General features: G+C 45.3%; 1 protein-coding gene across 3 annotated transcripts in view; it reads right to left on the minus strand.

Moving 5' to 3' along the window:
- LOC126094815 (OTU domain-containing protein 7B-like) overlaps nucleotides 1-27,026 on the minus strand; it is a 96,612-nt gene that overhangs the window by 37,969 nt on the left and 31,617 nt on the right. For all 3 annotated transcript variants that reach the window (XM_049909390.1, XM_049909388.1, XM_049909387.1), the window contains exons 5-7: nucleotides 12,516-12,768; nucleotides 12,115-12,226; nucleotides 7,683-7,851 (exon numbers count right to left, since the gene is read on the minus strand). In XM_049909390.1, coding sequence (XP_049765347.1) covers nucleotides 7,683-7,851; nucleotides 12,115-12,226; nucleotides 12,516-12,768 — 534 coding nt within the window. The remainder of the gene's footprint in view (nucleotides 1-7,682; nucleotides 7,852-12,114; nucleotides 12,227-12,515; nucleotides 12,769-27,026) is intronic.

Below are 27,026 nucleotides of genomic sequence, written 5' to 3' on the forward strand. Positions count from 1 at the left end.
AGAGAGCGACGCGGAGCCATACAACATGCTCCCATAATCAATACGGCACTGTACGAGGGCTTTGTACAGCTGCAGCAGTATAGGACAATCAGCACCCTAATCGGTGTGGCTCAGGCATTGAATAAGATTAAGGTGCCACCAGCACTTGTCCTTAAGCTGACAAAGATGGGGAAGACAAGTTAAGTGGGCATCAAAGGCCAGTCCCAAAAAGTGGTAAGTATCCACTACAGCTAGTTGTTGTTCATCGAGGTAAAGTTCTGGATGGGGATGGACGGTATGACGGTGACAAGAGTGCATAACACTTGGCAGCCGAAAACTAAAAGCCATGACTGAGGGACCATGACTGCACTTTCCATATAGCTCCCTGCAGCCAGCGTTCAGCCGCAACAATAGAAGAGGAGCAGAAGGAAATAGGTGAGGCCGATATGACGATAGCTATCAACATCTAGTGGGGTTCTTCCTGGGCTTTAGCAAGGAAATTATGATATTTTCCCGTCATTGTGATAAGAATTCACCATCGCTCCAGATGTGGTTGAAGATGGCAAGGAAGCATTGTTGGGAATACGCTGACAGATATTTCAGTATTTGCGAATGGGTGCAGTCTGGACCAGGGGATATGTCAGGACAGTCAGCAAGGGCACTGAGAAATTCCCATTCACTGAAGGGAGCATATAAGGCTCACGGTGGTGTGGAACAACAGGTAGGTGGTGTTTTTCGAACCTCTGAGGAGACGAAATGTGGGGTGGTAATTCTCAGAAGCAGAGATGCGAGCATAATGCTCAGCAAGACAATCTGCAATTTTGTCTGATTGGCAGATACAGCTCTATTTGTGGAAATTCCAGGTACACCTGCAGGGTTCTGATAGCCGTAATGCCGGCGGAGCTTGGTTCAAACCTGCAAGGGCGAGATTCATATTCCAATGGTGGAGACATAGTGTTCCCAACACTCCTGCTTCCTTCACTTGATGGGAGGCGAACCTGAGCACGGTGCCATTTGAAGGCAATAAGGTTCTCCAGGGAGGGGTGGTGCTTATGACATTGGAGGCCCCGCTGACTGTCTCTAATGGCTGCAGCAATTTCTGGCGAACACTTAGGCACTGACTTCCACAGGGGATTGCCCATTTAGCTGCAGCAATAATCGTATTAGTGACTGATGATGGCACGCAATGGATACTAAACGTTGGTAGCAGATGTGAAAGTGTCCCAGTCAGCCTTGGGAAGAGCCCACCTGGGCAAGCGTCGAGATGAGGGATGGTGGGGTAGGGTCAAGAAGAGTGGAAAGTGGTCACTACCACACAAGTTGTCATGCGCTCTCCAGTGGCTAGATGGGAGAACACCAGGACTGCAAACTGAGAGATCAAAGGCTGAATAGGTGTCATATGCCACACTGAAATGTGTGGGGCACCTGTATTGAGGAGGTAAAGGTCAAGTTGAGTTAGTAGGTCCTCAACTTTTTTGCCACAACCAGCAACCTTAGTGCCACCCCACACAGGGTTATGGGCATTAAAATCACCCAGAAGGAGAAAGGTGGGGGGAGGGAGGGGGGGGGGGAGAATTGTGAAATGAGATCAGCCAGTACATGGGGCAGTGCATCACTATCTGGAGGGAGGTAGATGTTACAGATGGTAATTTCCTGTGTTGTCCCCACCCTGACAGCCACAGCTTCTAGAGGTGTTTGAAGGGGCACAGGTTCACTACAGACAGAGATAAGGACAAAGATGCAAACTCCACCTGACGATCTATCGCAGGCAGGACAGTTTTTGTAGTACCACCTGCAGCGATCCGCAATGCAAGAAACTAGGTTTCCTGAAGGACAATGCAAAAAGCAAGAGTAACGCTTAAAAGTTGATGTAGCTCAGCCTGGTGGAAGAAAAAACTGCTGCAGTTCCACTGGATGATGACACTTTCTGGAATTGGGGAATCATGTAGTGACCAAAGAGGCAGGTTGTGCCTTACCATCACCTGCTGCCACAAGTTGAGTATTTGTATCCATTGCCATTGTGGATGAAGCATCAGTGAGATCCAGGTCCTCAGGGGATGCTAACATCTCCGCCTGATCCTCAGATGCACAACAAGTATGGAGTGGTGGTGCTGGGGTCACCAGAGGATCCTGTTTCTTAGCAGCCTTCTTCTTGGTTTGCTTGCCCTCTCACTACTTTTTAGCGGCTTGCTGGGAGAGCTTCTCCGAAGTAGCTTCAGGCATGGAGCAAGACTGCGAAGCTCTTCATCCAGCAGCTTTCGGCTCCTTTAGCCACTGGCAAGTGTCCATTGTGGCATTAGTGGAGACCTTTGAAGAAAGAGTCCCAAGGGACCCCTTCCGCACAAGAGGAGCCGGAAGAGGCTGTTTCTTCTCTGGCTAGGGGCGAGGGGACCAATATTCCCTGCGTTTGGGGGTAGGGGGGGGGGGGGTAGGAGGTGGGGGTACTGCTCCCGAAGTAGGTGCTTTGGGAGCAACGTAAGAAGATGTACCCCCTACCACCAAGGGGACGGATGTATTCTGGTGGCCCAGAGGGCCCACAGTTCGCAGCACAGAGTGTGGAACTACCATCACTTGTGGTGGTGATGTTGAAGTAGCTGCAGCATATGTGGACGACAACCAAATGGGGTGTAATCTTTCAAATTTACATTTAGCCTCTTGGTAAATCGCCCGGTCCAGGTCTTTTCACTCCTTTTGGAGTACTGTGCAGTCTGGCGAGCAGGGGGAGTGGTGCTCTCCACAACTGATACAAGTGGGAGGAGGTGCACCTGGAGTATTGTGATGCAGTGGACGTCCACAGTCTCGACATGTGGCACTGGAATTGCAAAGGGAAGACATGTGCCTGAATTTCCAGCACTTAAAGCACCACGTAGGGGGAGGGATGTATGGTTGAACATCACAGTGGTAAACCATCACCTTAACATATTCAGGCAATGAATCATCCTCAAAGGCCGAGATGAAGGCACCGGATGAAATGAAACTCAGCCATTCTGAACTGGCACAGAGCTCATTGTAAGACAGCAAGTGGAGGTCGCGATGGAAAATAATCCCATAGACCATGTTGAGGCTTTTATGGGGAGTGACGGAAACAGGAATATCGACCAGCTGGTCACAGGTAAGGCCTGGGATTGGGCTGGGTATGCAGTCTGAATCAAGACTGACCCATTTCTCATATTGGACAGTGCTGTCACGTCCGCAAACTTATCCTCAAGATGTTCAACAAAAAATTGAGGCTTCGTAAGTAGAAAGAAGTTCCCATCTGTTCTGCTACAGACTAAATACCAAGGCGATTATGGCTGATTTTTTCTGTAGCCCTACATTCCTCCCATGGTGTAGCAATGGAGGGAAATGATTTAGTGTCATACTTGTCATCTTTCCCTTCTTTGAGACTGCTGATGCCATTTGGTCACCAGCAAGAGGACTTTGTCTGCTTCACTGTGGGTCATCCGCCCTGATGCCACCCACTCTGATCAGGGGCTCTCCCCACAGGCACAACCCAGCCACAGAAAAGGCCACCTGGCATGATGGCCATTGCCAGGAGTCCTGATGCCCCAAGAAGACAGTGCCAGGAGTCCTGATGCCCCAAGAAGACAGGCACCTAGTACTTATCATATGAGGGGAGTTTACAGCTTGGGCATCAGCAATGCGATCCCCGTGTTGGCAGGGGGCTACCACCAAATGGGTACATGACAGCTCACCACAAAGGACTGGCTACTGTGCTGGATGTTGGACGCAGAGAAATCCAATATCGTCATGGGCGTAAAAGAGGACAGGTGACAACGAAAGATGATGTACCCCGGATAGTGTCGTCGTCCAAATAGTTGAATTGCAGGTGGAGATGCAAAGCCATGACAAGAAGAGGTTCAGGAGATCGAATCTAATGGCACTATGGATAACTGGAGCACCACGTAAAGCGTCCTTCCCAAAATGGCCCGCATTTCTGTAGAATTTGGCAGGTCAAACCATAAAATGGGACCTGAACTTACAAGGCCAAAGAGTGTGAGACTCCTTTTATTTTCACCTCTTACAACAGGAAGGAATACCTCAGGCCTATTCTAACCTCTGGACCCACAGAGGGGAAATATAACACGTATGAGTGGATTGGGAGGGGATGACATAATAGAGGAAAGGGAGCCTCGTGAGAAGAGGCTATAGGTGCAGGATGCGTGAAGTTATGGTCTGGGGGCAAGGTAGAGGTGGGTATAGGACAGGAGGCTAGCAACCCAGGAGGATTAGAGGATAAAGGGTGCATTGCAAAGAAAAATATCTCCCACGAAGTTTAGAAAAGTTGGCAATGGAAGGGGGGATACAGATCCAGATGTGGAGTGGCCATTTAATTGGAGCCTATTGTGTTCCACAGTGTGAGCAGCCACTGGACAGTCAAATCTGCTCATGGCCACCATTTAGTGGTGGCCATTTGTTTGCATGGACAGCTGGTTGTTGGTACCTGACCTCCTTTCACAGGTGGTTCTGCCTCTGATACAACAGGATAAGCCTCACTCACGAGTGAAGTAGGGAGTGATGGACTGGTGTATCCAACGGGTATTGCACTTTGGTTTTTCACAGGGAAATGACCCATGTGACAAGAGGTAGGGAGTAGGTGCGGCATAAGATGAGTACACAAGCTGAACTAGGATACTATGTAGATTGGGAGCATGGAAGAATATCACTGAGAGGGGTACAAAGGCTTGCAGGTAGGCTGTTCCTCGTTTTCAGATATGATGCTAAAACGTCGAAGCCCTGGCAATTGGTATCTTTCAGTAGTTCCAATCCTGTATGACATTGAATGGTGAGCTCATTCCCACTTGGTTCTTCGGAGTGGTCAGAGGATTAGAGGTGCGTGGGAAATCTTTCTGGTAGACTAGGTTTGAGGGTAAACATCTTAGTGAGACGTTCACAACACCAAGCACGGGATTTCACTGCAAATGTGTCAGCCACAGGTAGCAAGGCTACATGGGAGTGATGTTTTGGTGTGAAAGATGTGCTACCAAACTTCAGGTACTACTGATGGTTGGTGGACTTTATTTACTTACATCTTGACTCATTCTACATCCCTGAAGGTTCTCCTTGATAAGGTTTATGGAACACGAATTAATAAATGAATGAACAAAGAAATGATGATGTCTTCTATTCTCAAATGCACATTCAAATATGAGTCACAACGCCTAACATTGTTATCAACTTAATGTGTAAATGCTGAAGACTGGAATAGGTTTGCGAACAAAATATGATAGCTGCTATCCACAGAATTTGTGCATATCTACAGAAAAAGAAAATTTACAAAAATGGTTCAAATGGCTCTGAGCACTATGGGACTTAACTTCTAAGGTCATCAGTCCTCTAGAACTTAGAACTACTTAAACCTAACTAACCTAAGGACATCACACACATCCATGCCCGAGGCAGGATTCAAACCTGCGACCGTAGCGATCGCGCGGTTCCAGACTGTAGTGCCTAGAACTGCTCAGCCACAACGGCCGGCGAGAATTTACAAAAAATGTTCATAAAATCTACAGTTTTGCAATGATCAGCCCATTAGAGTGGTGTATTACTACAGGACATAAGTTATGCATCTTATTTGCAGCTAGGAACACAATGTGTTTTACTACTTCACAACCACTGGACATCACTTGCTCTACAACAGCTCTACTATTTAAGTACTTTTTATTTAGTGGATTGAGTCTGCTCTACACCTCGACTTTTAAGATGTTGTCATGACAAATATAACAAGGTGGTAGTCTTTTTGCTGAAAATAAACAAATATTCAAAATAAAAGGTTTTACAACTGGACAGCTAGAATCACGATTTCATCCTAGATCACTTCTGTGATGTCATTAAGAAGTTGACTGGACATAAAAATCGGTTCGTATACACTTAACACCGAGCTGCTTGGTCCTGAAGAATGTTATGGAGGCCAACACTGGAATCCCAAATTAAGCCTGAAATTGTTAATGTTTCATAAATGGACAATTTCACCAAAGATTTTTCAGACAAATCACATTTTCTGCAGCAATTGGGCATAGGTATTGTAAAAATGCATGTGTATAGGATTCATTTATGATTTACTATGCATTACAAGGAAACCATTTTCTGATTATAGCTCATATAAATCTACATTATAATGGCAAATTCTCGACACATCACATGAACATGCAGTCATATTTACATGTTTCATGTAAATACGATGACATCTGCATTTTTTTTTTTTATCATGGGTTTAGGCCTCTTAGAGGTTGTCAGGACCAGATCTTTAGTTTACGGCAAATAATGGAGAAGTGTTACGAGTGGAACAGGGAATTGTATCTATGCTTTATAGATCTAGAAAAGGCATATGACCGGGTTCCTAGGAGGAAGTTATTGTCTGTTCTACAAGATTATGGAATAGGAGGCAAACTTTTGCAAGCAATTAAAGGTCTTCACATGGATAGTCAGGCAGCAGTTAGAGTTGATGGTAAATTGAGTTCATGGTTCAGAGTAGTTTCAGGGGTAAGACAAGGCTGCAACCTGTCTCCACTGTTGTTCATATTATTTATGGATCATATGTTGAAAACAATAGACTGGCTGGGTGAGATTAGGATATGTGAACACAAAATAAGCAGTCTTGCATATGCGGATGACTTAGTTGTGATGGCAGATTCGATTGAAAGTTTGCAAAGTAATATTTCAAAGCTAGATCAGAAATGTAAGGACTATGGTATGAAGATTAGCATCTCCAAAACGAAAGTAATGTCAGTGGGAAAGAAATACAAACAGATTGAGTGCCAAATAGGAGGAACAAAGTTAGAACAGGTGAACAGTTTCAAGTACTTAGGATGCATATTCTCACAGGATGGCAACATAGTGAAAGAACTGGAAGCGAGGTGTAGCAAAGCTAATGCAGTGAGTGCTCAGCTACGATCTACTCTCTTCTGCAAGAAGGAAGTCAGTACCAAGACTAAGTTATCTGTGCACCGTTCAATCTTTCGACCAACTTTGTTGTATGGGAGCGAAAGCTGGGTGGATTCAGGTTACCCTATCAACAAGGTTGAGGTTACAGATATGAAAGTAGCTAGGATGATTGCAGGTACTAGTAGATGGGAACAATGGCAGGAGGGCGTGCACAATGAGGAAATCAAAGAAAAACTGGGAATGAACTCTATAGATGTAGCAGTCAGGGCGAACAGGCTTAGATGGTGGGGTCATGTTACACGCATGGGAGAAGCAAGGTTACCCAAGTGACTCATGGATTCAGTAGTAGAGGGTAGGAGGAGTCGGGGCTGACCGAGGAGAAGGTACCTGGATTCGGTTAAGAATGATTTTGAAGTAATAGGTTTAACATCAGAAGAGGCACCAATGATAGCACTGAATAGGGGATCATGGAGGAACTGTATAAGGGGGGCTATGCTCCAGACTGAACGCTGAAAGGAATAATCAGTCTTAAATGATGATGAAAAAAATCATAGGACAAAGATTTTTGACGGAAAAATATGATGTAAGCTGTAAGCCAAAGTCATAATGAGCTCGATTACAACTCCTAATTCTATGAAGAATTTTAGTTTCTTTTTAGTATAAACTTCAAGACTGCAATTTTATATGAGAGCTAGACTGTTACTTATAATAAGTACTCATTCATCTTACACAAAACGATGCACATATACTCAAATTAGAGCAATTAGAAGTTACACTGTATCATTTGCTTCTAAATGGAATTAGACATGCATCCAAACCTGGTGGTTGAACGACATCTGAATTTCGTTCCATCACAACTAGAGCTGAAAAATGAGCAGAGTCATATGCCAGTACGAGAGGGGAACGATGGCAATCTGCTGGAGGGCACTCCAGTGGTAGGTAGACCCCTCCAAATGGTATTGGGGCAAGATCCTCTCCATTCATATCCTGCAAGAAGTTAGCATTAGAAATACGCTGTTACTTTCAATACTGATGGAACTGCATGTTTTATTATTACAAAAAATAGTAAATTTCCACCTGCATAAAATGCAAATCTAAAAGTTTTGAGCTTGCATATTTGGAACATAAATAGCACAACTATAAACCACCACCACCACCAAACCTGCAGTTTTTTTTCTGTGACTAAAAAATAAAAGTTACAAATAGTGTCCATGTATAAGTTACTTACGACAGATTAAAACACTGAATTTACACAGCCATTTAACAACATTATTTCACAGTGATTTAATAACATTCTGTCCAGAAGGAAAGAGAATGTTCGAAATGATGTTCTCATGTTTTACCATTCTGACTTCATTGATAGCAGTGGCCTGAAACCCAGTTTTTACAACATGAGATTAAGTAACAGAGCGTTTCCTCTGGCTGTTAATGAGTTTATTCTTGCCAGGTTGCAGCTACATTATAAAATAATCTTGATACAATATTTCAGCAGGCCAATTGGCCATGATCTTCATGTGATAACATTGTTTACTAAATCTTGCCAAAACTGACTCCTCCTGTGAACAGTGGTCTTTTTGTAAGCCACAGAGAAACAATAGCACCTGCATGAAAAATCACTGATGCTGCCCCCTAATGCAAAGTGAAGATACAGTGTTCCAGTGGCGAAACATGTTAGAAACAATGAATCTGGGTATGGAGTAAGCCGTTTTGTTGGCTGTGTCAAAGATTATTGTTTTTAATATCAGATAAAACACACTGTGTGTGCATTGTCAACTATTCTTTTAAGCCTGAATCAGAGTTCCTCTACCTGTTCCTGACCTGTGCTGAATGTTTCAAGTTCCTCACTGAGATAGGACACTACTGATTTTTTATCTAGTTTGCTGAACATATATACCTTTCTTTGTGTTTTAGTTGTCCTTCATACTTTGGTAACCATTGTTGCCAGAACTGCATCATGGTCACCGATACCAATGTCAACGTGGATGTTCCCAAAGACATCAGGTTTATTCGTTGCCAACAAATCCAATATTTTTCCATCATAGTTGGGATTTCTAACTACCTGGTCTAGGCAGTTTCAGAGGATGCCTTACCATGTCCATCACTAACAGAACTGTAATTTTTCCAATTAATTTTTGGATGGGTAAAGGCTCCACCAATGATTGCATATTGCTTGGGGAAATTATATACAAGTGAACTAAGGTTTTCTCCAACATTCTCAGTTACATCAGATGTGTCTGATGAGTGATAGCGGCATCCAGTTATTTTATGCCCACCCTGATACTAAGCCCTGCCCAAACAATCTCACATGCAGCTCCAATTTCTATCTCGGCAGATTCGAATTTCTTGTCTATTGTGATGAATACACTATCTCCATTTCCCCTTCGCCTATCCTTTCAATATACACTTAAATTTTCACCAGGAATCTCATCGCTATCAATTTCAGGTTTCAACCAGCTTTCTATGCCTAGTATGTGAACTTCACTGCTTTTCATGAGTGCTTCAAACTATGGCATTTTGTTGCGAATGCTTTGGCAGTTTACCATTGGGATTTTAATACTCTCACCTCTGGGAGGCATTTCTTTCAATATTACACTGATACTTCTGGGTTTCCCACAGCAATCATTATTTGGACTGGATGGAAAGTTGCCTACTCTTTAAAACCTTGTGTGCACCCCGCACACAGTCAGCTACCACAGTAGCAGCCTCTAATGTTTACTGCAAACCTGACCTATTTAGGATTTTAACCCTATTGCACAAGTTCAGGAAGTTGCAGCCTAGCTTGCCACAGAAACTTCGAAGTCTCTGGTTCAGTCCTGCCACTCAACTTGGAACCACAGAGCTATGATCAGTTCTGTGGACAATGCTGCAAATTATGAGCTTCGTTGAAAATCGATGCAAAAAGGCTGGTGTTTTCAACCTTCTCTACCAGTAGCTGGAATGACCCAAGAATGACCTCTAAGTCCAGATGACAGGCATCATTTGTCCCAATGTAAGCCACAATCTGCAGCTGGTTGTATCCTGCTTCCTCAATGGCTGCCAGAATAGCCTCTTCAACATGTTGAATGAGGCCCCCAGGCACACACACCAAGTGCACCGGGTGTCCTTTCTTGTCCCTTGCTGTCACTTCCGTAAATGGTACCATCATTCACCATACCTTTGAACTGTCAAAGATTAATAGACTCCTACCCTTTTGCATTAGCTGCGTCCTGACAATGGACAAAACAGGTTTCCCCAAAACAGGTGAAGTGAGTCCCACTGGATCAGTTTCACTTTCAGTGAAAGACAGCACCTCAGACTAGGTGGTTAGGGGTATTGGTACAACATCCTGAGTTCTCCATGGTCCCCAATCACCCTGTAAGGATGCCACCTGCAGCCAAATGGACAGGTAATGACAGATCCTGTACTTTCTTCAGAAGAGACAGGATCCACAGGAGAGGATAGTACTTGAGGCACCTCTGGTACAGGTATCACAGGTACACGACTCTCGGGACATCTTTCAACACACCAATTCACAGTAGGTGCCATTCATTTGACATTAGTCAGGGCAATTTCCAGCTGCTTATGAAAATCAATCACCTCATCCTGTGTTTGAGAACAGCATTCACAATGGGGCTGCTTTTGGCTGGTACAATATATTACAAGGCAATGAAGAAATAACTTTAAATTAAACCTGCTGATTGTCTTTTAATCTGTTGAGCTAAAAAGCTGCTAATTCCCTATAAGAACTGAAGCAAACACACAAAACAAGTTTTCTATTGAGGCAACTCAAAAACCTGTGGGAAAAATTACCAGTTTCCTAAAACATTTAGATGTTAATTATAGTAGTTAGCAAACTCGAAAATAAAGTTAATTTATTATATATGCAGATAATATATATGGCTACTTCTCTTTCAGGGGAAACTAGATGTAACACAATATGTTACTTAGAAAATATGCTACAGTAACTAAATCAATGCCAATTTGTTACAAATTACTCATACATTATGAAAGGACAATGGTAGCTTCCAAAAATTCTCAAAAACACATGTTTATCTCTGTTGATATGCAATGAAATTCAGGGTTGATGTATACTTTAGCTCAACTGTGAACCACAAAGGATGGCTTGCTACGAATTAAATTATATATCCAAAACACTTTTACTGTTAACGTATGAAAATGTAGTTTTGCAAGGGTCCCAAAATTCTGAAACTAACCTATTTCTCATACAAAAGTGAAATGAAATTAGAAAAAGATTCTTTAGAGTGAGGAGAGGCCTACTGCTTTCAAGAATTTTAAAAGAGCACAATTTATTTTAAGCCTACAATTGACAGTAAGAGTACTAGTTTATTGCGGCGCTAGCAAATGTTCGAAGTTTCACAATATATCACAATGCAAACAGTTATTGATACAATCAATGAAAGATTACGCCGAAGAAGTGATGAGAACAGTAAAATATGTGAATCTAGAAATTTAAATCAACGCACATTCTTGTACAAGTAGTCTCACACAAGAGAAAAAATCCTAAATCAGCTTTCATATATATAAATAAATGTGTGTATTGCACAAATCTTTCACTTAGCTGATTTTGTGCATGCTTCTATACTGGTGTGCTGAAGAAGAACATTGCAGCATAAGTTTACCTCGATCAAAATTGCTAAAATGGCCAGCACCAACAAAGCAAGTCTTCTGCCTGTTGCAGTATTTAAATACAAGTGGCACTTATTGTCTCAATAAACTAACAACTTATTAATACTTCCACTAACTGAAGAGCACTCCTGAGCTTGTAACCAATTACTGCAGCTGCCAACACACGACTAACTTCTTTACTTACAGTTAATGTACAGGCAACTGCTACAATGGATACCACACAGAGACAAAATCTGTAACTTCTATCATAAGTTTGCCAAATGCAGAAAGGTAAGCTGTGTACACTGTCGCAAATAAGCCCAGGGTGCTTACACTCAATACTAATTGTCAGTTTAGTTTATAGGAATGTCTTAACTCACTTGCACTCAAATGCATTATTTTTTAGTCATCAGTCTATTTTCAACATAACATTGAAGGCAGAAATGTTAATGTATTATTATTAATGTTACTGTTCAATATGGGCAAAGAACCTGAAACTCTTGTTATGCAACAAAAATAGTCAAGAATGCTTCATCTAAAGATGTCTTCTAATGAACTCCGCTCTCAAGCTTTTAATAATGTTTCATAAAGTATCTATGCTACAGTCAACCAAAATAATGAAAAATTCTTACTCAATGTTATTACCTTCAGCATCACATCTGCAATGACAACTATAGGTCTCCGCAGCACGTGTGCTAATGCAAGTACGTGAACTTCTTCAAGGCTTTCATACGTTGCATTTTCTGGTATCTCCTCCCTTAAATTAAAATAAAACAAAGGGAAATCTCTTAGCAGAGATGTTTAATGTATTTGGCAATGTGAAACTTTAATTACCGACCACTACATACAGATTTTTTTTAAAGTGTAAAGGCTTTGGCTTTACAGAACATTATCAGACATCTGACTAATGCACATCATTATAGAGGTTCTGGTATTGTTCTTGATATTTAATCTAAACTTTTAGTTGACCAGTTTCACTGCCAGTATGCTTCCTCAGACCCATACGTCAATTAAGAACAACAGTATGAAACAGACTGTATACTCACAGGGAACGCTCCATAAGAATGGAACTGCGTCTGCGATTCATTGACTTTCGTGGCTGAGTTGAAGCCATGCTGATTATGCTGTCCCATTCACGTTGCCATTCCTCCTCAGTATATACAAGACCCGCAGCTAGATTAGCACGTGTCTGTTGCCATCGCCAGCGTCGATACAAAGCTTCACGGCATGGAGAACCCGATAAGAAACCATGAAGAGCACGTCGCAGAGTCAGCAGTCTATCGTGGAAGCCCCACATTCCTGCAAGAGCACATGTTTATTGCATACATTCAAATTTCTTTGAACTATGAAAAGTTTTCCTAATCCCACCAAGGAGCATGACCAACTATAGTCTGTCTATAAATGAAGAGTGGGCAGTTCTTGTGGTAGAGGACGTGGCAGACGTGGGGCCGGAAGGGACGTGGGGCAGACGGGGCGGAAGGGACGTGGGGCAGAGGGGGCGGAAGGGACGGGGGCAGAGGGGGCGGAAGGGATTGATGAATGATGTATTACAACTGCTATGCAGAACAAAATTCTCTTCTTAGACATATAAATATCTTCATCGTCTCACTCGTATCTCGAGCTTTACAGATAATTAAGTACATTGAGACATAAGAGTTGGTTTAAAACCCATATGAAAATATGAACATGCGACTTGACTACTCCGAGTCCAAGACATGCATGTACATAGCAATCTATATTCAATTGGTTCATCAGTCTTTTTTACAATCACCACAGACACTAACACATCAAAGAATACTACGTAATTATTCCTAGAGTTTTCATCACGTCTTCTGTGGTGCTGGTGGCAAACACTTGTCACCGTCAGTGACTCGCCCTTCTTACAATCTTCTAATAACAACCTTCTGACCTGCACATATAAACAGGTAGATCGGTAGAAACGTTCTCACTCTCCCGCACTTGTACCAAAAATATCAGGTGTTCGAGACGGTGGAAGGCCAAGTGTTTCTAGAAAATTTACCCCGAAATTCTTGAGGCACTACAGTGTTCCTATTTTCTTATTCATTTCTAATCTTACTCCTGCATTACCCCTAACTGTTGTTATATTTATAAGCCTGTATTCACCTGATCAGAAGTCCTGTTCCTCCAGCCACTAAACTTCACTAATTCCCATTATATTTAACTTCAACCTATCCCTTTCCCTTTTTAAATATAGACTTACAAGAAGATACGAAAGAGGTTACTGCACAATTTTCTCACTCTGGTAACAGAGTCAGTTCGGTTGCCGATTATGGCCAATGCAGTGCCAAAATAGTCATCATTAGCACAGCAGAGTGTGTTTCTGTTGTTTGTGATGTCAGCAGAAATGCCTATTTGTAATTTGCACTCATAATGCAACAACTGTTGTATATGATCACACGTGTAGTAATATTCCGACAAGGACATGTCTTTCAGACATGTTGAATATTTAATGACTGTTTCACCTGTGCACTTGATAATGGCTATTAAGTTGAAATTGCAACAGTGTGAAATAAAGAAATGTTAATGAATTAAGTAATCACTTAACAAATTATGTAATTTTGTGCAACAATCAGTCAAACGAAACAACTTCAGGTTCAAGACGGAATAACAACATTATGAAAAGGGTAGTGTGCTGCTCACCACACAAAGGAGGCATTTAGGCGCAGACAGATACTATGAGAAGACTGCTAAACATTTAAGCTTTCAGTGCTGCTAGATGCATAATCAGACATCTGTACTGCGGGAGGGGGGAGGGATGGGAGAGAGGATGGAGGTTTTAAGGAATCAATCTACGAATTCTCTGCGTGTCAAGCTGTGAACAGTCCCCAGAGAGGAAGCACATGGGAGGGAAATCCCAGTGGATTTGAATGTATCTGAGAATCAAGAAAACAAAGAGAGAGAAGCAAGTAGAAGTGAAATAGGGGTACAAGGGTGAAGGTGGGATAATTCTCCACTCAGAAAGCAGCTGGAGGGCTCCAGACAAATTAAGTGACCTGAGACATGACCTCTACATCCAACAAGTGTTTCCACATCTTCCCTTATCATAAGAACATTAACTTCATGGACAAGATTAAACCTTGGAAAGAGATTGGTGATGAGTCTGTCAACCGACAACAAATGGACAAGAGTAAGAAGAATTGAAAAGGGGGAAGGGCAGGAGCCAGGCCAAACCACTGAGCAAGTGCAGCTGTTGTCCCCCCAGGATTGGAGTAGGCAACGAGGTGCCTCTCCAATCTCTCAATTGGCCAATAAGACTAATGCACCCTACATCACAGACAGGAGTAAAAACACTTTCACAGGTAAAACGTAAAACCAAATCTGCCACTTTGAAGTCATCTACTAGCACCAGAGGTAGTATCAGAAAGTTTCAGGTACACTGTAAGGTGGCCAAATTAGGGGAGTCCAGTAGGATGTGGGCCACCTAGAGATGAGCAACACACCGACAGTGGGGTGGATCCTCACTTCAGTGGATGTAGGCAAGGGTTAGCAAGTACGGCAAATGTGAAGCTACAGTAGCTTTCCTGCAAGAACCGCGAAGGGAAGACTGCCCATGGTTGTTATCTCCATTACGGTTTGCAGTTTATTCAGAGAAACTATGGCACACCAATCCGCATTCCAAGCATCCAACAACTGTCAGTGTAGAGTTGACTGAAGGCCTGGTTCTGGTACCCCATCTCCAAAGTTGGCATCCTGATAGCCAACCCATCAGAATGTACATTCACAAGGATCCCAACGTGACCAGGGGTTCATACAAAGATGACCAACCATCCAGCATGGTGGAGGTTATACAGGAGATCATGTACAGGCAAAATCAATGGGTGTTGGTCGACAGCCTGAAAACTACTCAAGGAGTCAATGCCAGCACAAAATGGAAAGTGGCTGAGGTCTCTGGCAATTCACTGCATCTTGCATGTGAATAGGCTAAATTGGTTCATCCATTGATCGTAAAGCTATCGGTGTATACCACCTCTGAGCCTACAAATATTCAGGAACAGACGGCAAAAAACCATAGGGTCTACTGAGTCTTAGGACAAAGGAGAGGTCGAGGCAGGTCCAAGAACGGGGTACATGCCACTGGTGCACATGCAAATTCTCTCTAACAAGAGGCAACAGTGGGGAAAGATGGAGTTTAGAGCAGAGAGTCTGTATGTCAATTGTGATTGTGACTCCAGACAACTGCCTCTGTTGTGGGAGATAGATGTCCCTACCACGAGCAAGTACACAGTAGTTCAGACAATCAGGGGAGCAGTGAATGACTTTGTCAATTGCTGTAATAGCTAAACGACAATAAAATTTCATTCATTCATTCATTCATTCATTTCATTCATTCATTCATATTGCACAGCTAAGCAACAGCTGTTGGCACCTAATCTTTCTGCGAGGGATGCCAACCTCCATGAGTAGGCTGTTCACAGGCCCAGTCCTACAGATACTTGTCACGAGTCGGACTCCACAATGTTGTATGGTGTCCAGCATTCACAATGCTGAGCCATACGCCAGGCTCACATAATCAAGAAGAGACAGGATCAGAGCCTTGTAGAGCCACAAAAGTGTAGAGAGGTCTACACCTCAGCTGGTGTTACCAAGATGGTGAAAAGTATTAAAGTGTGACCAGCATGTTTCCTTAAGCTAACAAAGATGTGTTAGCCACATCAACCGTGCATCAAAGACCAATCCCAAAAAATGAAAAGACTCCACCACAATGAACACTGGGCCCTCAAGATAGAGTTCTGACTGGAGATGAACAGAACAACGAGGACAGAAGTGCACGACACCTGTATTGACAGCAGAAAACTGGAAGCCATGGGCAAGAGCCCAAGCCTGCACATTTCTTATGGCACCTTGTAGTCAGCTTTCAGCAATACCTGCAGTTGAGCAGCAATAATAGATGCAACGGTTGTCAGCATACAAGGAGGGAGGCACTGTAGACCGCACAGCTAAAGATAGTCCACGATAGCCATTTAAAAACAGGGGCACGTGCAATACAGAGCCCTGCAGAACACCATTCTCTTGTATATGGTGAGTACTGTGGGAAGCAGCAAATTCAGCCCACACAAGACATTCCACACAAAAATCAGGAGTTGGCCCCATAGAACCCACTTATGAAGGACAGTAAGTATATAGTGATGTCATGTGGTGTCATAAGCACGATGCAAGTCAAAGAAGACAGCAGTACGATGCTGATGCCAAGCAAACACTGTCTGAATAGCAAACCCTAGGCATACAAAACTGTCAGCAGTAGAATGGCCTTGACTAAAATTGCCCTGGGACAGGGCCAAAAGACCCAGATAACCAAGGTACCAATACAACCATAGGTTTCACCATATGTTCGAATAATTTGCAGAAGACATTAGTAAGGGCAAATAGGCAACAGCTGTCCATCTCAAGGATGTGTTGACCAAGTTGCAGTATTGTGATAATCATACTTTCTCACAATTGAGATGGGATCTCACCCTCGCTCCAGCTAAGACTGAAAATGGGAAGCATGTGACGTTGGAAATCACTGATAACTCATCATTTTAATGTTTTCTGTCTCCTTAGTTGCTTTCAAATTCTTGGAAGTATTTTCCGTCTACGCAAATGCTTAAAACGCTCATCAGTTGTTTTTCGTGGAGGTACGTTCCGCCTATGCAACTAATTGAAGGTAGTTTTTTTATTGCCATATGCGTTTTACTTCGTTTATTTGTGAAGCATCTTCAGTGGCCTGTAATACGTTTCTTTTTATACATAATAAACGTATTATGTGGTAGTTACAATATGTTGGTATGTTACATTTTGTCATGTTTTACTCTTGTTTTTTAGGTCAGAATCAACTTTTGTAGCACAAATTTCATGCTGTGAAATTATCGACTGGCGTTACTTACGATTTCCAGCGCTGTTAGCTCATGTGTGGTGCTGGAGATGTATTCGTTAGTTTCCAAGCTCCATTTGGCCGATTTACAGCATTCTTTCACCCACATTTGATTCAACACATCGTATACATCACTCGCACTTTTCATTTTGTGATCAAGATATGTGCGTTTTCAGAGTGTAGTGTTGTCAACTGTCATTGTGTCTGCCGTCTTGTTTGTGTTGTGTGTATGGTTTGATATTTTTCATTTGTTTTGTTTGCGTATTTTTATATATTTTGCAATGACTCTTTGTAGGTGAAAGTTTTCTTGCAATGTCAGCAGCTTTTTGTTGAGATTATTCACTCAGATAACTCTAATCTCATGTTCCATGTTTGATCAGATGTTTGGCCAAGGTAGAATGACTATTTTCATATTTCCAACTTATTATATGTTCTTTATATCTACTGTTGAAGTTTCCAGATACACTAATTTAATTTCTTGGCACTCTAGCTGGTACATACCTGCTCCTTGGTATTTATCTGTTGTTTCTAATTTTGTTGGAATGTTGGTTGGTTGGATTAAAAGAGGGGGGGGGGACCCAAACTAAGAGGTCATCAGTCCCTTGTTCTGAATAAAACAATGCCACAAGTATGAGAATATAATAAACTAGACTGACAACTCAAAACAGAATGAAAGGAAAATTCACAACTACAATGAAGGGCAACAAACGTGTAAATGGACAAAAAGGGTCAAGAAATGCAAGAAACGGGATGAAGAGATTAAAACAACAAAGCAGATTACCATGGCTGGGTGACCATGAGAATAAAAAAGGAGAAGCCAGCCACTCTGTAACACATTTAAACCTCCACCCTAGAAGCACTAGGGTGGAGGACAGACGGACATAGGACATGCGCTAAAACGTAGATCGTAACTGCCGTCTGCTTCACGTCTGCTGTGCAGCGAGCTACCTTAATTTAAGTATTAACTGTATTTTTCTTACTTGTCACTTCTTCTTCCGTGTGTATTTGCTTTTAGGAAGCTTTAATTGTCGGGTGCTATTAATGGTGTTCCATTGTTTTGAATACCGTCAGAGAGAGTCCCTTTAGTCAGCCATAGTGCCAGTAGAGTCAGTGTCGTCGTAACTGCCGTCTGCTTCACGTCTGCTGTGCAGCGAGCTACCTTAATTTAAGTATTAACTGTATTTTTCTTACTTGTCACTTCTTCTTCAGTGTGTATTTGCTTTTAGGAAGCTTTAATTGTTGGGTGCTATTAATAGTGTTCCATAGATTTCGTGTTTGTTTTGAATACAGTCAGAGAGAGTCCCTTTAGTCAACCATAGTGACAGTAGTGCTAGTGTTTGCTTTCAATACAGTCCAGAGACAGGTAGTGCTATTTTCATTGTTTTCTACAAGAAGTGGCTGGCAACCACAGTTTAGTGAATAAACAGCCGCCTTTAGTGAATTAGCAGTCTAGTTAAAGGTTGATTAACTCTCTTCAGTAAATTGATTCCTTAGGATGGATAGGATGTGTGACTCCTGTGTACGGACGTAGGAGGAGCTGGCCACTGTTCGCCAACAGCTGAGCGTGTTGATGGCCGCGGTCAGCCGTCTTCAGGCTGCTGCCTCGGAGTGTAGCGGCAGTGGGGAGTCTGGTGCATCACAAGGTACACCTCAGGTGTTACATGCTTCACCCACTGTCCCTGCTGTCGAGACATCTTCGCGGGTACTGGGCGCGGTTGGGCCACCCTCTCCCCAAGGGGAGTGGCGGGTTCAGCGGCGTTCACGGCGCACGAGGCGGAGGGTCAATGTGGAGGCTGGCCGTGTGGCATCGCCCGCTCTGCCTGTGGGTGGACAAGTGGCTGCTCCTTCAGCAAGGTCCGAGCAGGTACACGGGGGAAGGGGTTTATTAGTTATTGGGAGCTCCAACGTTAGGCGGGTGATGGAGCCCCTTAGGGAAATAGCGGGAAGGTTGGGGAAGAAGGCCAGTGTTCACTCTGTCTGCTTGCTGGGGGGTCTCATCCGAGAAGTGGAGGAGGCCCTACCGGCGGCGATAGAGAGCACTGGGTGCACCCGAATGCAAATTGTTGCTCATGTCGGCACCAATGGCTCCTGCCGTCTGGGTTCAGAGGTCATCCTCAGTTCGTACAGGCGGTTGGCGGAATTGGTGAAGGCGGAAAGCCTCACTCGCGGGGTGAAATCAGAGCTAACTATTTGTAGTATCGTTCCCAGAACCAATCGCGGTCCTCTGGTTTGGAGCCTAGTGGAAGGCTTAAACCAGAGGCTCAAACGATTCTGCGGAGATCTGGGGTGCAAATTTCTCGACCTCCGCTATCAGGTGGAGAAATGTAGGGTCCCCCTGAATCGGTCAGGCGTGCACTACACGCCGGAAGCGGCTACAAGGATAGCGGAGTATGTGTGGAGTGCACATGGGGGTTTTTTAGGTTAGAGAATCCCCTCCCTAGGCCCGACAAGACGCCTCCTGAGACGCGGCAAGGTAGGAGTAGGTAAAATGCAACAGGGAATAACAATATTAATGTGCTAATAGTAAACTGCAGGAGCCTCTACAGAAAGGTCCCAGAACTGCTCTCATTAATAAACGATCAGAACACCCATATAGTACTAGGGACAGAAAGTTGGCTGAAACCAGACGTAAACAGTAATTTTTTTTTTTTTTTTTTTGTTTTTTGTGGTTTTAGGGCGCACAACTTCAATGGTCATTAGCGCCCTGGCGACGTTAAGAATGCACCGCGAGGCACAAGTTTAAAACAACAACTAAAAGGGAAAACACGATAAAAGACAGACTGACAGGCATAGGATTAAAAAACAGCATCATCAAATGTCCTTAGTGAAGTTTGTCAAATTGATAAAACGAAGAACACGAGCAGCTGCTCGTGGGTCATCCGCTAAAACGGCATCTAAAGTACATGGCAGGTTAAGATCGAGACGCAGTGCGTTAAAATCCGGACAGGACATTAAAATGTGGCGGACCGTCAGCAATTGCCCACATGGGCAGAACGGCGCCGGCGCAGCCGTCAGCAGATGGCGATGGCTGAACCGGCAGTGTCCAATTCATAACCGGGCCAAAACTACCTCCTCCCGCCGAGAAGGGCGTGAGGAGGACGTCCAAGCCACGGGAGGAGGTTTCAACGCCCGAAGCTTGTTGGCTGTAAGGGCAGCCCAATCGGCATGCCACAGCGATAAAATGCGCCGACAAATAACCCTGCTAAAATCTGACGAAGGGACACAACAAGAAGCTGTCCGAGGCTGGAGGACCGCAGCCTTTGCCGCGGCATCTGCAGCTTCGTTCCCAGGGATACCGACATGGCCAGGGACCCACATAAAGCTAACCAGAGAACCGACGTCCACCAGCTGCCGAAGAGAGCGTTGGATCCGGTGCACGAAAGGGTGAACCGGATACGGATCACTGAGGCTCTGGATGGCGCTCAGGGAATCGGAGCAGATGACATAAGCAGAATGTCGGTGGCGGCAGATGTAAAGAACAGCCTGGTAGAGGGCAAAGAGTTCAGCTGTGAAGACCGAACAATGGCCATGGAGCCGTTATTTGAAACTTTGTGCCCTGACAATAAAAGAACACCCGACCCAGTCATTGGTCTTAGAGCCATCTGTATAAATGAAAGTCATATTGATGAACTTCAAACGAAGTTCCACAAAACGGGAGTGGTAGACCGAACCGGGGGTAACCTCTTTTGGGAGCGAGCTGAGGTCAAGGTGAACGCGGACCTGAGCCTGGAGCCAAGGTGGCGTGTGGCTCTCGCCCACTCGAAAGGTTGCAGGGAGTGAAAAATTAAGGTGTTGAAGGAGGCGACGAAAGCGAACTCCAGGGGGTAGCAGGGCAGAGACATACAACCCGTATTGACGGTCGAGAGAGTCGTCAAAAAAGGAACGATAAGACGGGTGGTCGGGCATTGACAGTAGCCGACAGGCATACCGACAAAGCAGTACATCGCGCCGGTAGGTGAGTGGCAATTCGCCAGCGTCAGCATTAAGACTCTCTACGGGACTAGTATAAAATGCTCCGATCGCAAGTCGTAAACCCCGATGTTGTATGGAGTTGAGGCGGCGTAAGATGGATGGCCGTGCAGAGGAGTATACGAAGCACCCATAATCCAGCTTGGAGCGGACGATCGACCGATATAGACGAAGTAGGATGGTTCGATCCGCTCCCCACGACATACCACTGAGAACACGGAGGACATTTAAAGAACGGGTACAACAGGCGGCCAAATATGACACATGTGGAGACCAGCTAAGTTTCCTGTCAAATGTAAGGCCTAAAAATTTGGTTGTCTCCACGATTGGGAGAGCAACGGGACCGAGTCGTAAGGACGGTGGGAGAAACTCTTTGTAGCGCCAGAAGTTAATACAGACCGTCTTCTCGGCAGAAAAACGGAAGCCATTGGCGACACTCCAGGAGTAAAGACGGTCAAGAGAACGCTGAAGACAGCGCTCCAGGACACGTGTACACTGCGCGCTGCAATAGATGGTAAAATCGTCCACGAAAAGGGAGCCTGATACATCAGCTGGGAGGCAATCCATTATTGGATTGATCGCGATGGCGAAGAGAGCGACGCTCAAAACTGAGCCCTGTGGCACCCCATTCTCCTGGCGAAAGGTGTCCGACAGGACAGAACCCACACGTACCCTGAACTGTCGATCCATTAAAAAGGAACGAATAAAAAGAGAAAGGCGACCGCGAAGGTCCCATGTATACATGGTGCGGAGAATGCCCGCCCTCCAACAGGTGTCGTAAGCCTTTTCCAAATCAAAGAACACAGCCGCGGTCGGGCGCTTCCGCAAGAAGTTATTCATAATGAAGGTCGACAAGGTAACCAGATGGTCAACAGCAGAGCGGCGCCTACGAAATCCACATTGTACATTGGTAAGTAGGCGTCGAGACTCAAGCAGCCAAACCAATCGAGAGTTAACCATTTGCTCCATCACTTTACAGACACAGCTGGTAAGCGAGATAGGTCGATAACTGGAAGGCAAGTGCTTGTCCTTCCCCGGCTTAGGAATCGGGACAACAATAGACTCGCACCAGCATGCGGGAACATGTCCCTCAATCCAGATGCGATTGTAAGTACGAAGAAGAAAATCTTTACCCGCAGGAGAAAGGTTCTTCAGCATCTGAATATGAATAGAATCAGGCCCTGGAGCGGAGGACCGTGATCGGCCAAGTGCGTTTTCGAGTTCCCGCATGGTGAATGGGGCATTATAACTTTCACTATTCGAGGAGCGGAAGCTAGGTGGCCTAGCCTCCTCTGCCTGTTTGCGGGGGAGGAAGGCAGGGTGGTAATGAGCGGAGCTCGAAACCTCTGCGAAAAAGCGGCCGAAGGCATTGGAGACATCCTCAGGGGCCACAAGGACGTCATTCGCGACCGTCAAGCCAGAAACTGGTGAGTGGACCTTAGTGCCAGATAGCCGGCGCAGGCTACCCCAGACAACAGAAGAAGGAGTAAAACTGTTGAAGGTGCTTGTGAAAGCAGCCCAGCTGGCTTTCTTGCTTTCTTTAATAATACGATGACACTGAGCACGTAATCATTTATAATTGGTACAATTCGGTGGCGTTTAAAGGTGCGTAAAGCACGTCGACGAGCACGTAAAGCGTCTCTACATGCTGCGGTCCACCAGGGGACCGGTACGCGACGTGGAGAAGAAGTAGGGTGAGGGATGGAATATTCAGCAGCAGCGAGAATGACTTCCGTGAGGTGTGCGACCTGACGATCGCAGCTTGTGAAGGTTTGATCTTGAAAGGTCGCCCTGGAAGAGAAGAGCCCCCAGTCTGCCTTGGAGATGGTCCAACTAGAGGAGCATGGAGAGGGGGTATGCTGCATAAGATGGATAACACACGGGAAGTGGTCGCTCGAATATGTATCAGAAAGGGCATACCACTCAAACCGGCGTGCAAGTTGGGGAGTACATATAGAGAGGTCTAAATGGGAATAGGTGTGAGATGTGTCCGAAAGAAAAGTAGGGGCGCCAGTATTGAGGCAGACAAGATTGAGCTGGTTGAAAAGGTCTGCTAACAGGGAGCCCCTCGGGCAGGACACTGGAGAGCCCCAAAGGGGATGGTGGGCATTGAAGTCTCCAGTTAACAAAAATGGTGCAGGTAGCTGAGCAATAAGTTGCATCATGCCTGCCCTGGTAACGGCAGATGACGATGGAGTGTAAACGGTACAAATGGAAAATGTAAAAGTGGGGAGAGTAATGCGGATGGCAACTGCCTGCAGGCCGGTGTGCAACGTGATGGGATCGTAGTAAATATCATCCCGGACCAGCAACATAACTCCTCCACGAGCTGGGATACCTACCACAGAGGGTAGGTCAAAACGCACAGAGGTGTAGTGTGCCAAGGCAATTTGATCGCATGGGCGTAGCTTCGTTTCCTGGAGGGCTACGACAAGCGGATGGTGCAAGCGGAGCAGCAACTTCAAGTCCTCTCAGTTGGAGCGAATGCTGCGAATGTTCCAGTGAATAAGTGCCATCGTAAGAAAAGGAAGATGAAAGAAGGGGTCACCTCGAAGGCTGCTGAGGGCCTGGCTTCGAGCGAGCACTGCCGCCGCTATCAGTAGGCGGACAGTCATCGTCCATTGGGTCTATAGGTTCATCGGCCATCTTGGGAGGATGGCCGGGAGGGGGAGCTTCCTCCGCCGGTGAATGGCCAGATGTTCGGCTACCAGCGGTGCGGCCAGGCGAAACGGATGATGGCCTGGGGCGGCAACCGCTGGGTGGCGCAGGAGAAGAAATGCGCCGTGGCAGAGAAGGAGAACTGTGCTTCCTATGAGCCTTCTTGGAAGGACGTTTGGTGGAAGTACCGGTCGAAGGCTGGGAGGTCGAGGTACGTAGGAAGTCTGCACGGGATGGTTCCTTCTTGAAGGCCCGTGCATCGGACTTCTGGGTCTTCGTCTTAGCAGAAGCTGATGAAGGGGCTGGTGTCTGTGGGGTGATGGGAGGAAGAGGAGACGTCGACCGCGCGATCTTAGCACTGGCCGAACGGACGACCGTGGTGCTGAAGGTCAGATCGCATGTCTGGGTTGCCACCTCCCGGGTAGTCCGAGGAGAGGCGAGGACAGTACTGTATTTCCCCGCTGGGAGCAGCGTGGGCTTCCTACTAGCCAATAGCTTGCGAGCAGCCGAGGTGGACACTTTCTCTTTGACCCGAATTTCTTGGATACAGCGTTCTTTCTTATAGACAGGACAGTCGCGGGAGGATGCGGCATGGTCACCCTGACAGTTCACACAACGAGGAGACGGAGGTGGACAGTCACCCTCATGGGCATCCCTGCCACAAGTGACACATTTAGCCGCATTGGAACAAGACTGTCGAGTGTGACTGAAACACTGACACTGGTAGCAGCGCGTAGGTGTCGGGACATAGGGGCGAACAGAAATAACCTCGTAGCCCGCCTTGATGCGCGATGGCAGCTTAACACTATCGAAGGTCAAGAAAATTGTCCGGGTCGGTACAAGGTCATTGTTGACCTTTTTCATGACCCTATGGACAGCCGTCACGCCCTGCTCAGCGAGGAAAGATTGAATCTCCTCGTCAGTCAATCCGTCGAGGGAGCTAGTATAGACTACACCACGAGACGAATTCTAAGTTAGGTGGGCCTCCACCCGGACAGGGAACGTGTACAGGAGTGTGGCCCGAAGCAGTTTTTGTGCCGGAAAGGCACTCTCAGTTTCTAGTAATAAGGTACCGTTACGCAACCTGGTACAAGATTTGACAGATCCGGCTATGGCATCTACGCCCTTCTGGATAACGAAAGGGTTGACGGAGGAAAAATCCTTTCCGTCCTCAGATCGAGAAACGACGAGGAACTGTGGGGCAGGCGGTAGTACTTTTGTCACTGGTGGCTGGTCACATTTCAGTTTTTGGGCAGAAGTCGAGAGAGATGGAGTGAAATCCATTGCGGAGGAATCCCCCATGACTGCCAGCGTCTCCGACGCTCCTTCCTTGTGGGGACCCTCTCAGAGGGCACTCCCGCCTTAGGTGAATGTTTACACCTCAGGTCACACCTCCCGAGAAACAGACGGAGGGACCAATCGGCACGGTCAGAAGGTATCAGCTCAGGCAATCACCCCTCCCCGGGCCTGGCCTTTACCAGGGAGTACGTGCGTGCCTTACATGTCTACCCAGGGCGGGGAATTACGCGTTACCCCGTCACCGGCTACGCGTGCGAACGCGTGGGTCGGCCTTCAGGCACGCAAAGGGAGGAAGGAAGAAGAGGAAAAAGAAGAGAGAGAGGGAGAAAGAGGACAGACTGTCTCAAACGCCGAGGCGGAGACCAGAGAAGGCAAGGAGAACAAGGCAATGAGAAGAAGGCAATGAGAAGGCAAGGAGAAGAAGGCAATGAGAAGGCAAGGAGAAGAAGTCAAGGGAAAGAGTAAGGAAGACAGTGAGGTGGAGAAGAACAAAGAAAGGAACCAACCAAAGGAAGGAAGAAACGAGAAGTGAAAAACCAAAAAGACCACAATTATAGGTCGTGGAACCGTCCGTCTCCGGACGCAGGCGCTAACTACCCCCGTGAGGGGGATGGACTCCTTTTAGTCGCCTCTTACGACAGGCAGGAATACCTCGGGCCTATTCTAATCCCCGGACCCGCAGGGGGAACGTAAACAGTAATGAAATCCTAAACTCAGATTGGAATGTATACCGCAGAGACAGGCTGGACAGTGAAGGGGAGGCATGTTTATAGCGATAAGAAGTGCAATAGTATCGAAGGAAATTGACGGAGATCCGAAATGTGAAATGATTTGGGTGAAGGTCACAGTTAAAGCAGGCTCAGACATGGTAATTGGATGTCTCTATAGGCCCCCTGGCTCAGCAGCTGTTGTGGCTGAGCACCTGAAGGATAATTTGGAAAATATTTCGAGTAGATTTCCCCACAATGTTATAGTTCTGGGTGGAGATTTTAATTTGCCGGATATAGACTGGGAGACTCAGACGTTCATAACAGGTGGCAGGGACAAAGAATCCAGTGAAATTTTTTTAAGTGCTTTATCTGAAAACTACCTTGAGCAGTTAAACAGAGAACCGACTCGAAGCGATAACATATTAGACCTTCTGGTGACAAACAGACCCGAACTATTTGAAAAAGTTAACGCAGAACAGGGAATCAGCGATCATAAAGCGGTTACGCCATCAATGATTTCAGCTGTAAATAGGAATATTAAAAAGAGTAGGAAGATTTTTCTGTTTAGAAAAAGTGACAAAAAGCAGATTTCAGAGTACCTGTTGGCTCAACACAAAAGTTTTGTCTCAAATACAGATAGTGTTGAGCATCAGTGGACAAAGTTCAAAACCGTCGTACATAATGCGTTAGATGAGTATGTGCCAAGCAAGATCGTAAGAGATGGAAAAGAGCCACCGTGGTACAACAACCGAGTTAGAAAACTGCTGCGGAAGCAAAGGGAACTTCACAGCAAACATAAACATAGCCAAAGCCTTGCAGACAAACAAAAATTACGCGAAGCGAAATGTAGTGTGAGGAGGGCTATGCAAGAGGCGTTCAATGAATTCGAAAGTAAAGTTCTATGTACTGACTTGGCAGAAAATCCTAAGAAATTTTGGTCTTATGTCAAAGCGGTAGGTGGATCAAAACAAAATGTCCAGACACTCTGTGACCAAAATGGTACTGAAACAGAGGATGACAGACTAAAGGCCGAAATACTAAATGTCTTT

The sequence above is a fragment of the Schistocerca cancellata genome, chromosome 8, assembly GCF_023864275.1.
Source record: "Schistocerca cancellata isolate TAMUIC-IGC-003103 chromosome 8, iqSchCanc2.1, whole genome shotgun sequence".
Taxonomy (NCBI): Eukaryota; Metazoa; Arthropoda; class Insecta; order Orthoptera; family Acrididae; genus Schistocerca; species Schistocerca cancellata.